Raw genomic sequence first — 13198 nt, forward strand, 5'->3', positions numbered from 1 at the left:
AAATTTCTTGGGATTCATCCACGGATCTCCCAATTTTTGGGGATTCCGCCAAAGATTTCCCAATTTTTTGGGATTCAGCCAAAGATTTCCCAATTTTTGGAGATTCCTCCAAAGATTTCCCAATTTTTTGGGTCTCCTCATGGACCCGTTGATGCTTGGCCAACGATGAAGGATCTCCAAAGGTTTTCCCACATTCTGAGCAGGTTTTTTGGCATTCATCCAAAGATCTCCCACTTTTTTGTGTCTCCTCATGAACCCGTTGATGCTTGGCCAACGTTGAAGGATCTCCAAAGGTTTTTCCACATTTGGAGCAAATTTCTTGGGATTCATCTACGGATCTCCCAATTTTTGGGGATTCATCCAAAGATCTCCCACTTTTTTGGGTCTCCTCATGAACTCGTTGATGCTTGGCCAACGCCGACGGATCCAAGAAGGTTTTCCCACATTCTGAGCAGGATTTTTGGCATTCATCCAAAGATTTCCCAATTTTTTGGGTCTCCTCATGAACCCGTTGATGCTTGGCCAACGACGAAGGATCTCCAAAGGTTTTCCCGCATTCTGAGCAGGTTTTTTGGGATTCATCCAAAGATCTCCCACTTTTTTGGGTCTCCTCATGGACCCGTTGATGCTTGGCCAACGTTGACGAATCACCCGAGGATCTCCCACTTTTTTGGGTCTCCTCACCACCCCGTTGACGCTCGGCCAACGCCGCCGCCTCCGCGAGCGCCTTCCCGCCCTCCCCGCAACTTTTCCGTGCCCGGGCCCCGTGCGCCCTCAGATGCTTCTGGAAGTGGAGGGTGGAGTTGAAACTCTTCCCGCACTCGCCGCAGACGTGGGGCCGCCCCGCCGGCGTGCGTCCGCTGGTGCCGGTAAAGATGCGACGTCCTCCCGAAACTCTTCCCGCACTCGGCGCACTCGTAGGGTTTCTCGCCGGTGTGAATCCGTTGGTGCCTCTCCCAGTGGGAACTCCAGGAGAAACTCTTCCCGCAATCCCGGCACCGGTACGGCTTCTCGGCACCGCCGGCGCCGTGGAAGCTGCGCCGGTGCCGCGCCAGCTGCGCCCGGGCCCCGAAGGTTTTGCCGCACTCCTCGCACCGCGCCGGCCTTCCGCCAGGTGAACCCGTTGGTGCTTCACCAACGCCGGCGCGTCGCCGAAACTCTTCCGGCACAGCGAGCACTTGTAGGGCCGGACGCCGGTGTGGGTGCCTTGGTGGCGCTCGAAATGGAGGATGCTGCCGAAACTCCGCCCGCAGTAGGTGCAGATGTACGAGCGCCCGCCGGCGTGGCCGCGTTGGTGCCGGTAGAGGTGAGAACTCCTGGAGAAACTCTTCCCGCACTCGGCGCACTCGTAGGGTTTCTCGCCGGTGTGAATCCGTTGGTGCCGCAGCCAGTGGGAGCTCCAGGAGAAACTCTTGCCGCAATCGCCGCACTGGAAGGGCAAATTCCCGGTGTGGAGCCGTTGGTGAGTGGCCAACTCTTTATTCCGCCGGAAGCTCTTCCCGCACTCTTGGCACCGGTAAGGAACCCTCGAGGTTTATCCGCCGTCGTTTCGGCGCCGCCGTGGCCGCGTTGGTGCCGGTAGAGGTTGGACGAGACGTTGAAGCTCTTCCCGCAGTGGAAACACCGGAACGGTTTCTCTCCGGTGTGAGTCCGGCGGTGTTTGGAAAAATGGGAGCTGCAGCTGAAGCTCTTTCCGCACTCGGAGCACTCGTAGCTCTTCTGGAGGACGATGATGCTCTTGAAGTTGGAGAAATTGGGCGATTTCGGCGATTTTTGGTGACTTTTCGACGACGACGGCGCCGCGCCGGGGTCGATTTGTTGCACCACGGTCCAGCGGAACGTTTCGGCGCCGCCGGCGCCGCCGCGCTCCGAGGGCTCCGGGAAGAGGGAGCCGGGATCCAATTCCAGAATTTCCGGAGCCGCCGTCGAGGTTGGGTGGAGTCGGTGGGTCCTGGGGGGAAATTGGGAATTTTGGGGATTTTTTTTCCATTTTTTCTGGAATTTTCCCCCATTTTTTAATGGGATTTTCCACAATTTTTGGTGGAATTATTCCCATTTTTTATTGGAATTTTCCCAATTTTTTTCAGGAATTTTCCCCATTTTTTAAGGGATTTTTCCCCATTTTTATGTGAATTTTCCCAATTTTTTGTGGATTTTTGCCCCATTTTTGGTGGGATTTCTCCCCATTTTTATGTGAATTTCCTCAATTTTTTGTGGATTTTTGCCCCATTTTTAATGGGATTTATCCCCATTTTTTATGTGAATTTTCCCAATTTTTTGTGGATTTTTGCCCCATTTTTGGTGGGATTTCTCCCCATTTTTTATGTGAATTTTCCCAATTTTTTGTGGGTTTTCTCCCCATTTTTAATGGGATTTATCCCCATTTTTTATGTGAATTTTCCCAATTTTTTGTGGATTTTTGCCCCATTTTTGGTGGGATTTCTCCCCATTTTTTATGTGAATTTTCCCAATTTTTTGTGGATTTTTGCCCCATTTTTAATGGGATTTATCCCCATTTTTTATGTGAATTTTCCCAATTTTTTGTGGATTTTTGCCCCATTTTTATTTGGATTCATCCCCATTTTTTATGTGAATTTCCCAATTTTTTGTGGGTTTTCTCCCCATTTTAATGGGATTTATCCCCATTTTTTATGTGAATTTTCCCAATTTTTTGTGGATTTTTGCCCCATTTTTTGTGGGATTTCTCCCCATTTTTTATGAGATTTATCCCCATTTTTTATGTGAATTTTCCCATTTTTAAATGGGATTTATCCCCATTTTTTATGTGAATTTTCCCATTTTTTTTCTAGATTTTTGCCCCAATTTTCATGGCATTTATCCCCATTTTTTATGTGAACTTTCCCTATTTTTATGTGAATTTTCCCAATTGTTAATGTGAATTTTCCCTTTTTTTGGTGGAATTTTCCCAATTTTTTGTGGAATTTTCCCCATTTTTTATAGGATTTGTCCCCAAGTTTTTTGGGGATTTATCCCCATTTTTAATGTGAATTTTCTCAATTTTTTGTGGAATTTTCCCCATTTTTTATGGGATTTGTCCCCATTTTTTATGAGATTTATCACCATTTTTTATGGGATTTGTCCCCATTTTTTTTTGGATTTGTCCCCATTTTTAATGTGAATTTTTCCAATTTTTTGGTGGGATTTATCCCAATTTTTTGTGGAATTTTCCTTAATTTTTATGGGATTTATCCCCATTTTTAGTGGGATTTGTCCCCATTTTTTGTGGAATTTCCCCCATTTTTTGTGGGATTTCTTCCCATTTATTATGGAATTTCCCCCATTTTTTATGTGAATTTTCCGAATTTTTTTGTGGAATTTCCCCCATTTCTAATGGGATGTATCCCCATTTTTAATGTGAATTTCCCCCCATTTTTTATGGGATTTTTCCCCATTTTTTATGTGAATTTTCCCCATTTTTTGTGGGATTTGTCCCCTTTTTTTAACAGGATTTGTCCCCAGTTATGGGATTTTTAAATTGGATATTTAGGATTTATTTATGGGATTTTAAATGAGATTTTTTAATGGGTTTTATGAGATTTTTTAGTGGGATATATGGGATTTATTAATAGGATTTTTGGGATTTTTAAAATGGGATTTTTGGGATTTTTAATGGGACTTTTTAATGGGATTTTTGGGATTTTTAGGATTTTTTTATATAGAATTTTTGGGATTTTTAATGGGATTTTTTAATGGGATTTTTGGGATTTTTTAAATTGGATTTTGGGGATTTTTAAATGGGAATTTTGGGATTTTTTTAATGGGATTCTGGGGATTTATTTAATGGGAATTTTTAATGGGATTTATGGGATTTATTTATGGGATTTATAGGATTTTTAAAATAGAATTTATGGATTTTTAATGTGATTTATAGGATTTTTAAATGGGATTTTTGGGGATTTTTTATGGGATTTTGGGGATTTTGTAACGGGATTTTTATTGGGATTTTGGGGGATTTTTAAATGGGATTTTTGGGATTTTTTAATAGGATTTTTGGGATTTTTAAATGGGATTTTTTTTTATTTTTAAATGGGATTTATGGGACTTATTTATGGGATTTATAGGCTTTTTGAAACAGAATTTATGGGATTTTTAATGGGATTATTTGGGATTTTTAAATGGGATTTTTATTGGGATTTTTGGGATATTTTTAAAAGGATTTTTGGGATTTTTAAATGGGATTTTTATTGGGATTTTTTAATGGGATTTTTGGGATTTTTTAATGGATTTTTGGAATTTGTTTTATTGGATTTATGGGATTTATTTTATTGGATTTATGGGATTTATTTATTGAATTGGAATTTGGATTTTTTGGGTGGGATTTGGAGGATTTTTTAAATGGGATTTTTAAATGGGATTTATGGGATTTATTAATGGGATTTTGAGGATTTTTAATGGGATTTTTTGGGATTTTTAAATGGGATTTTTATTGGGATTTTTGGGATATTTTAAAAGGATTTTTGGGATTTTTAAATGGGATTTTTTGGGATTTTTAATGGGATTTTTGGATTTTTTTGGTGGAATTGTGGGGATTTTTTTAATGGGATTTTGGGGATTTTTAATGGGATTTTAATGGGAATTTTGGGATTTTTAGTGGGATTTTGGGATTTTTTGGCAGGATGTTGGGATTTTTAATGGGATTTTTAATGGATTTTTGGGGATTTTTGAATTGGATTTTGGGGATTTTTAAATGGGAATTTTGGAATTTTTTAATGTGATTTTGGGGATTTTTTTTTGGTGGGATTTTGGGGATTTTTTAATGGGATTTTTTTTTTTTTTATGGGATTTTTTTGATTTTTAAATGGGATTTTTGGGATTTTTTAATGGGATTTTTTTGATTTTTAAATGGGATTTTTAATGGGATTTTTTAATGGGATTTGGGGGATTTTAATGGGATTTTGGAATTTTGGTGGGATTTGAGGGATTTTGTAAATGGGATTTTTAATGGGAATTTTGGGATTTTTTATGTGATTTTTGGGATTTTTTTGGTGGGATTTTGGGAATTTTTTAATGGGATTTGGAGGATTTTTTAATGGGATTTTGGGATTTTTTAATGGATTTTTGGGATTTTTTGGGTGGGACTTGGGGGATTTTTAATGGGATTTTTGGATTTTTTAATGGGATTTTTGGGATTTTTTAATGGGATTTTTGGGATTTTTTAATGGGTTTTCTGGGATTTTTGAATGGGATTTTGGGATTTTTTAATGGGATTTTTGGGATTTTTTAATGTGATTTTGGGATTTTTTTGGTGGGATTTTGGGAATTTTTTAATGGGATTTGGAGGATTTTTTAATGGGATTTGGAGGATTTTTTAATGGGATTTTTGGGATTTTTTGGGTGGGACTTGGGGGATTTTTTAATGGGATTTTGGGATTTTTTGGGTGGGACTTGGGGGATTTTTAATGGGATTGTTGGGATTTTTTAATGGGATTTTTGGGATTTTTTAATGGGATTTTTGGGATTATTTAATGGGATTTTTGGGATTTTTTAATGGGTTTTTTGGGATTTTTGAATGGGATTTTTTGGGATTTTCCCCTTCCCAAACTTACCCTGGATCCCGTCGGGCTCGAAGGGATCTTCCTCCCCCTCATCCCCAAAAATCACCTCGGGCTCTTCCTCCTCCTCCTCCTCCTCCTCCCCCCAGGGATCCATCGCCCGCTCGGGGACCCTGGAAAATCCCAAAAAAGGAAAATAAAAATCCAGGAATTAAAGACCCCAAAATCCCCTTTTTTTCCATTAATTAATGACAAAAAAAATCCCAATTTTCCCCTTAATTAATGATTCAAAAATCCCAATTTTCCCCTTAATAAAGCCCCCCAAAAAATCAGATTTTTTCCCTTAATAAAGCCCCCCAAAAAATCCGATTTTTTCCCTTAATAAAGCTCAAAAAAATCCCAATTTCCACCTCAATTAAAAACCCCAAAATCCCTAATTTTCCCTTAATTAAGGACCCCAATTTTTCCATTAATTAACAACCCCAAACCCCCAATTTTTCCTCTAATTAACGACCCTAAATCCTAATTTTTTCCACTAATTAAAGACCAAAAAAATCAGAATTTTTCCCTAAATCCACCCCCCAAAATCCCCAATTTTCCCCTCCATAAAACCCCAAAAAATCCGATTTTTTCCCCAAACAAATCCCCAATTTTCCCCTTATTTAAAGACCAAAAAATCCGATTTTTTCCCCAAACAAATCCACAATTTTACCCTTATATAAAGACCAAAAAATCCGATTTTTCCCCCAAATAAAACCCCCCCAAAAACCTCAATTCCCCCCTCCATAAAACCCAAAAAAATCCGATTTTTTCCCCAAATAAATCCGCAATTTTCCCCTCCATAAAACCCAAAAAATCCGATTTTTTCCCCAAATAAATCCCCAATTTTCCCCTTATTTAAAGACCAAAAAAATCAGAATTTTTTCCCCAAATCCACCCCCCAAAATCCCCAATTTTCCCCTCCATAAAACCCCAAAAAATCAGAATTTTTCCCCAAATAAAACCCCCCAAAAACCTCAATTCCCCCCTCAATAAAACCCAAAAAAATCCGGTTTTTTTCCCCAAATAAATCCCCAATTTTCCTCTTAATAAACCCCCAAAAAATCCGATTTTTTCCCCAAATAAATCCCCAATTTTCCCCTTAATAAACCCCCCAAAAATCCGATTTTTTACCCAAATAAATCCCCAATTTTCCCCTTAATTAAAGACCAAAAATTCCGATTTTTTCCCCAAATAAATCCCCAATTTTCCCCTTAATAAAACCCCCCAAAAATCCGATTTTTTCCCCAAACAAATCCCCAATTTTCCCCTTAATTAAAGACCAAAAAAATCAGAATTTTTCCCTAAATCCACCCCCCAAAATCCCCAATTTTCCCCTCCATAAAACCCCAAAAAATCAGAATTTTTTCCCCAAATAAACCCCCCCAAAAACCTCAATTCCCCCCTCAATAAAACCCAAAAAAATCCGGTTTTTTCCCCAAATAAATCCCCAATTTCCCCCTCCATAAAACCCCAAAAAAATCCGATTTTTTCCCCAAATAAATCCCCAATTTTCCTCTTAATAAACCCCCAAAAAATCCGATTTTTTCCCCAAATAAATCCCCAATTTTCCCCTTAATAAACCCCCCCAAAAATCCGATTTTTTCCCCAAACAAATCCCCAATTTTCCCCTTATTTAAAGACCAAAAAATCCGATTTTTTCCCCAAATAAATCCCCAATTTTCCCCTTATTTAAAGACCAAAAAATCCGATTTTTCCCCAAATAAATCCCCAATTTTCCCTTCCATAAAACCCAAAAAAATCCGACTTTTTCCTCAAATAAATCCCCCCATTTTCCCCTTAATAAACCCCCCCAAAAATCCGATTTTTCCCCAAACAAATCCCCAATTTTCCCCTTAATTAAAGACCAAAAAATCCGATTTTTCCCCCAAATAAATCCCGAATTCCCCCCTCCATAAAACACCAAAAAATCCGATTTTTCCCCCAAACTCCCCCATTTCCCCCCCACCCACCCGCCCCCAAACCCCCATTTTTTCCCCCCCCATCCCGCCCCCAAAATCCCCAATTTCCCCCCCCAAATTTCCCCTCCCCCACCCCAAATCCGCCGCTTCTCCCCCTCCCCTCCCCCACCCCAAACCCCCAACCCTCCCCTCCCCCACCCCCATTTTTTCCCCTTTTTCCCCCCATTTTTCCCCCTCCGCCTTCCCTATTTTTTTCCCCCGATTTCCCGGATTTTTCGCCCTTTTTTTATTTCCTTTTTTTCACCTTTTCTTTTTTTTTTTTTTCCCCCCGATTAATTTTTTTTTTTTTTTTAAGCTCCAACCCCTTCCTGTGTGTTCGGCGCTCACGGAGCCGACGTGCAACACCCTCCCCTCCCCCCTTCTCTTTTTTTTTTTTTTAAATTTTAATTTATTTAATTAATTTTTATTTTTTTTTTCCACCCTTTTTTCCCCCCCAAAAAATTCCATTTTTTTTTTAAATTTTATCCCCCTCCACCTCCTCCAGCTTTTCCTCCGGCATCCAGGTAACAAAACCACCCCAAAATCCCTTTTTTTATCCCTCCCCCAAAAAATTCCATTTATCCCTTCCCGACCGCGCCCAAATCACCCCAAAAAAATTAATTAAAATTTTTTAAAATCCGGATTTTTTTCCCACAATCCCCCCTCGCTTTTTAACCCTCAAAATCCCGGTTTTTCCCGCTCCGAATCCGCTTTTTTTACCCCAAAATTCCGCTTTTTTTGTCTTTTTCTCCTCCTTTTTCTCCCTCCTCGCATCCCGGCCGAGCCCCTCCTCCATTTTTCTCATTTTTTTTCCTCATTTTTCCCCATTTTTTCCCATTTTTACCGCGATTTTCAGCCTTTTTCCCCCTCGATTTTTTTCCCTTTTTCTTTGTTTTTATCCCGGTTTTCATCCCGGATTTTCCCCCCCTTTTTTTTTTCCCATTTTTCCCATTTTTTCCCCCATTTCCCCCCCCTTCTCCTCCCATTTTTCCTCCCATTTCCGCCCCGTTTTTTCCCCTTTTTTCCCCATTTTTAACATTTTTATTTCCTTCATTTCCACCCCCCCCCCCTCCTTTAAAATTCCCATTTTTTAACCCCTTCATTCCCGGCTTTTTTTTTTTTAGTTTTTATTCCATGAAAACCCCAAACCCTTCTTGAAACCTTTCCCAAAATTCCAAAAAATCTGGATTTGGGTGGGAATTAAGGTGGGAATTTTTTTTGGGGGGGTCCTTCCCTAAAATTCCTCTTTTCCCCAGCCCTGAACCCCCAAAATTCCCTGAAAATCCCCCAAAAATTCCCTTTAAAAATCCCAAAAAATCACCAATAATCCCCTAAAAATCCCCCAAATTTCCCCCTAAAATTAAAAATAAAAATCTCCCCCAAATTCCCAAAAAATCCCCAAAAATCCCCTAAAAATTCCCCCCAAAAATATTAAAAAATCCCCAAAAACTCCCTTTAAAAAACCCTAAAAATCACCCAAAATTCCCTAAATATTCCCTAAAATTCCCCTAAAATGCCCCCAAAATTCCCCCCCCAAATCCAAAAACTTTCTTTGAAAAATCCCTAAAAAAACCCCAAAACTTCTTTAAAAATCCCCAAAAATTCCCTTTAAATTCCCCCAAAATTCCCTTAAAAATCGTCATAAATTCCCAAAAAATACCCCCAAAATTCCCAAAAAATCCCTAAAAATTGCCCCCAACTTCCTAAAAAATTCCCCAAAAAATCCCTAAAAAAAAAAAATTCCCTTAAAATTCCCCAAAAAAATCCCCCTTAAAACTCCCCCAAAATTCCCTAAAAATTCTGTTTAATTGCCCCCAAAATTACCTAAAAATCCCCAAAAAATCCCTAAAAACTCCCCCAAAATTCCCTAAAAATTCTCTTTAAATCCCCCCAAAATTCCCTTTAAAATCCCCCAAAAAATCCCCAAAAATTCCCTTAAAAATCCCTAAAAATTCCCCAAAAAATTCCCCTAAAAACTCCTAAAAATCTCGAAGAATTCTCTTTAAATCCCCCCAAAATTCCCTTTAAAATCCCCCAAAAAATCCCCAAAAATTCCCTTAAAAATCCCTAAAAAGTCCCCAAAAATTCCCCTAAAACCTCCTAAAAATCCCCAAAAATTCTCTTTAAATCCCCCCAAAATTCCCCAAAAAATCCCCAAAATTCCCTAAAAAATCCAAAACATTAAAAACCCCCAAATTTAAGAATTTTTCTCTCCCCCAGGATCCCGAAATCCGTCGGAATTTCGGGAATTTGGGATTTTTTTCCCCCAAAAAAACTCCGGGACGAGATGCAGGAGAGCTACGAGAGCGTCATTTCCTTGGGTAAGACCCAAATTCCCTTAATTAGGAACAAATTCATTAATTAACCCCCCCAAAAACTCAAATTAATTGAAATTAATTAAAAAATCGGAATTAAAACCTCAATTTTGGCCGTTTTTTCCTTGGTTAAAACCCCAGATTTTGGGGATTTTTCTCCTTAATTTGGGATCCAATTCTTTCGTGTTTAACCCCAAAATTAATTGGGTTTAATTAAAAAAATCGGAATTAAAACCCCAATTTTCTGGGGTTGTTCACCCAAAAATCACCAAAATTTGCCCAAAATTTGGGGGTTTCACCCCAAAACGGAGCCGGGGGTGGGAAAATCCACTCTGGAAATTCCCCAAATTCACCGAAATTCCCCAAAATTCCCAATTTTTGCCCCAAAAAGCCGAGGAGATCGCCATCAGCTGGCCGCGGATCACCGCCTTCGCCGAATCGCACCGGAGACGCGGCCTCGGCGCCGGTGAGTCAACGGGGCGTGGCCAAGAGGGGGTTGGGTCTTCCAGTTGGTCAACGCAGCCATGAGTGGGTTGGGCTCTTCCAGTTGGCCAACCCAACCAAGACCTCGGTTGGTCAACCCAGTCAAGACCTTGGTTGGGCTCTTCCAGTTGGCCAACCCAACCAAGAGAGGGCTTGGATTCTCTGGTTGGTCAATCCAACCATGAGTGGGTTGGGCTCTTCCAGCTGGCCAACCCAACCAAGACCTTGGTTGGTCAACCCAGTCAAGGGTTGGGCTCTTCCAGTTGGCCAACCCAACCTTGGGCATGGTTGGACTCTTCCAGTTGGCCAAAGCAACACCTAAATCCCCCAAAGATCCCCAAAACCCCAAATCCCCCCAAGACCCCAAAAACCTCCCAAGACCCCAAACTCCCCAAAATCCCCCAAAGTCCCTCTAAGACCCCCAAACCTCTCCAAGACCCGAAAGCCCCAAAAATCTCAGAACCCCTCAAAGACCTCAAAGTTTCCCAAAATCCCCAAATCCCCCCAAAATTCCCAAAACCCCTCAAAGCCCCTCAAAATCCCCAAATCCCCCCATGACCCCAAACACCTCCAAGACCCCAAAATCCCCAAATTCCCCAAAAGTCCCCCAAGACCTCAAACCCCCCAAAACCCCAAAAACCCCCCAAAATCCCAAAACTCCCCCAAAACCCCAAAACCCCCCAAAATCCCAAAACTCCCCCAAAACCCCAAATCCCCCTAAGACCCCAAAAACCCCCCAAAATCCCAAAACTCCCCCAAAACCCCCCAAAATCCCAAATCTCCCCCAAAACCCCAAATCCCCCCAAGACCCCAAAAACCCCCCAAAACCCCATAATCCCCCAAAACCACAAAATCCCCCAAAATCCCCCCAAATCCCCCAAAAACCCCCAAAATCTACCAAACCCCCCTTGTCCCCCCCTCCAGACGCCGCCCCGCCCTCCCCGAGCGACGACGACGCCGAATCTCGGCCGCCGAACCCTCCGGAAAAACCCGAAATCCCCGGAACGCCGCCGGCGCCGCCCGACCCCAAATCCCCTCCGAACCCCTCGGAAATCCCGAGAGCGGAACCCCGCCGGTGCCAAAAACGCCGCGGAAAATTCCAGAAGCTCCAAGGCCGCGACTTCCGGTGCCACGACTGCGGCAAAGCTTTGGCGCTGCCGAAACGCCGGCGCGGCGCCGAACGACCTCACGGATGCCCCGAGTGCGGGAAGAGCTTCAGGTTGAGCTCGAGTTTGGTGACGCACCGGCGCCGGCACGCCGGCGAGAATCCCTACAAATGTCCCGATTGCGGGAAATCCTTCAGCGTGGGCTCGGCGTTCATCCAACACCGGCGCGTCCACGGCGGCGCGGCGCCGTGCCGGTGCGGGGTCTGCGGGAAGGTTTTCCCGGCGAGTTCGGGGTTGGTGAAGCACCAGAAGGTTCACTCGGAGGAGAAACCCTACAAGTGCGGCGATTGCGGCAAAGGGTTCAACTGGAATTCCCACCTGGAGCGCCACCGGAGGATCCACACCGGCGAGAAACCCTACGAGTGCGCCGAGTGCGGGAAGAGTTTCTCCTGGAGTTCCCACCTGGATCGGCATCGCCGGATTCACGCCGCGGCGGGAGCGGGCGGGCGCTGCGCCGAGTGCGGGGCGGGAGCGCCAGAACCACCCAAAAATCCCCAAAATCCCAAAATGGCCAAAACTCGCCGGGAATCGGCGGAGAAACCGCACAAGTGCGGCGAGTGCGGGAAGGGGTTCGGCGCGGCGGCGGCGTTGGCGCAGCACCGGCGCGGCCACGCCGCCGGCAAACCCTACGAGTGCCGGGAGTGCGGGAAAAGCTTTTCCTGGAGTTCCCACCTGGATCGGCACCAGCGCATCCACATGGGGGAGAAACCTTTCGGTTGCGTCGACTGCGGCAAGAGTTTCTCCCAAAGTTCCCATTTGGAACGGCACCGGAAAATCCACCGGGAGCCGTGCCGGGAGTGCGGCAAAACCGAAGGGAAAAAAGCGGGGAGAAGCTTCCGGAAGCGGTGCCGGATTTTGGGGGAGGAGAAATGCGAGGAGTGCGGGGAAAATTTGGGTTCGGGGTCGAGTTTGGGGTTGAGTTTGGGGTTGAGTTTGAAGGATCAAGGCACCCAAACGGGCGAGAAACCCTTCGAGTGCCCGGAGTGCGGCAAAAGCTTCGGGCAGAACTCGGCGCTGGCCAAGCACCGCCGCATGCACACGGGCGAGAAACCCTACAAATGCGCCGAGTGCGGCAAAAGTTTCGGCGTCCGCTCCAACCTGGTGAAGCACCAACGCACCCACCTGGGCGAGAAACCCTACAAGTGCCAGGATTGCTCCAAAGGCTTCATCCAAAAATCCGACCTCACCAAGCACCGCCGGATGCACACCGGCGAGAAACCCTACGCGTGCCGGGAGTGCGGGAAGTGCTTCAGCGTCTCCTCCAACCTCATCAAGCACCGACGGATCCACCTGGGCGAGAAACCCTTCCAGTGCTCCGAGTGCGGCAAGAGCTTCATCCAGCGCTCCGAGCTCACCATCCACCGGCGCGTCCACACCGGCGAGAAGCCCTACGAGTGCCGCGAGTGCGGGAAGCGCTTCAGCCGCAGCTCGCACCTCAACCGGCACCGCCGCACCCACGGCAAAGCCGGCGCCGCCTCCTCCTCCTCGTCTTCCTCCTTCTCTTCCTCCTCCTCCTCTTCCTTCTCCTCTTCTTCTTCCTCTTTTGCTGCTGCTGCTTCCTCCTCCTCCTCCTCCTCCTCCTCGGCCTTCCCGGCGTTCCCGGGCTCCTCGGCCGTGCCGGCGCCGTTGGAGCTGCCCTGGGCGTTGGCGTTGCCGGGCCGGGCGTTCCCGGGGTTTCCGGTGGGTAATTAAGGGCTGGGGGTTAATTAGGGGTTGATTGA

General features: G+C 44.4%; 1 protein-coding gene and 1 pseudogene across 1 annotated transcript; one reads left to right on the top strand and one right to left on the bottom strand.

Moving 5' to 3' along the window:
* The window catches only part of LOC132322668 (zinc finger protein 850-like), a 10827-nt pseudogene extending 8267 nt beyond the window's left edge, over nucleotides 1-2560 (bottom strand).
* Nucleotides 2561-9800: 7240 nt separating this feature from the next.
* Nucleotides 9801-13198, top strand: LOC132322670 (zinc finger protein 345-like). The gene is made up of 4 exons (XM_059837339.1): nucleotides 9801-9834; nucleotides 10220-10294; nucleotides 11236-12936; nucleotides 13188-13198. The coding sequence occupies exons 1-4, from the start codon at nucleotides 9801-9803 to the stop codon at nucleotides 13196-13198; spliced, it is 1821 nt and encodes a 606-aa protein (XP_059693322.1).

Source organism: Haemorhous mexicanus (genome assembly GCF_027477595.1).
Source record: "Haemorhous mexicanus isolate bHaeMex1 chromosome 32 unlocalized genomic scaffold, bHaeMex1.pri SUPER_32_unloc_2, whole genome shotgun sequence".
Classification (NCBI taxonomy): Eukaryota; Metazoa; Chordata; class Aves; order Passeriformes; family Fringillidae; genus Haemorhous; species Haemorhous mexicanus.

What these genes read in the sequence shown, in the direction of transcription:
- LOC132322670 (XM_059837339.1), top strand. Translation starts at nt 9,801, where the DNA reads ATGCAGGAGAGCTACGAGAGCGTCATTTCCTTGG. An exon ending in CGAGAGCGTCATTTCCTTGG is followed by an intron (nt 9,835 to 10,219) that starts GTAAGACCCAAA and finishes TGCCCCAAAAAG; the next exon opens with CCGAGGAGATCGCCATCAGC. An exon ending in GAGACGCGGCCTCGGCGCCG is followed by an intron (nt 10,295 to 11,235) that starts GTGAGTCAACGG and finishes CCCCCCCTCCAG; the next exon opens with ACGCCGCCCCGCCCTCCCCG.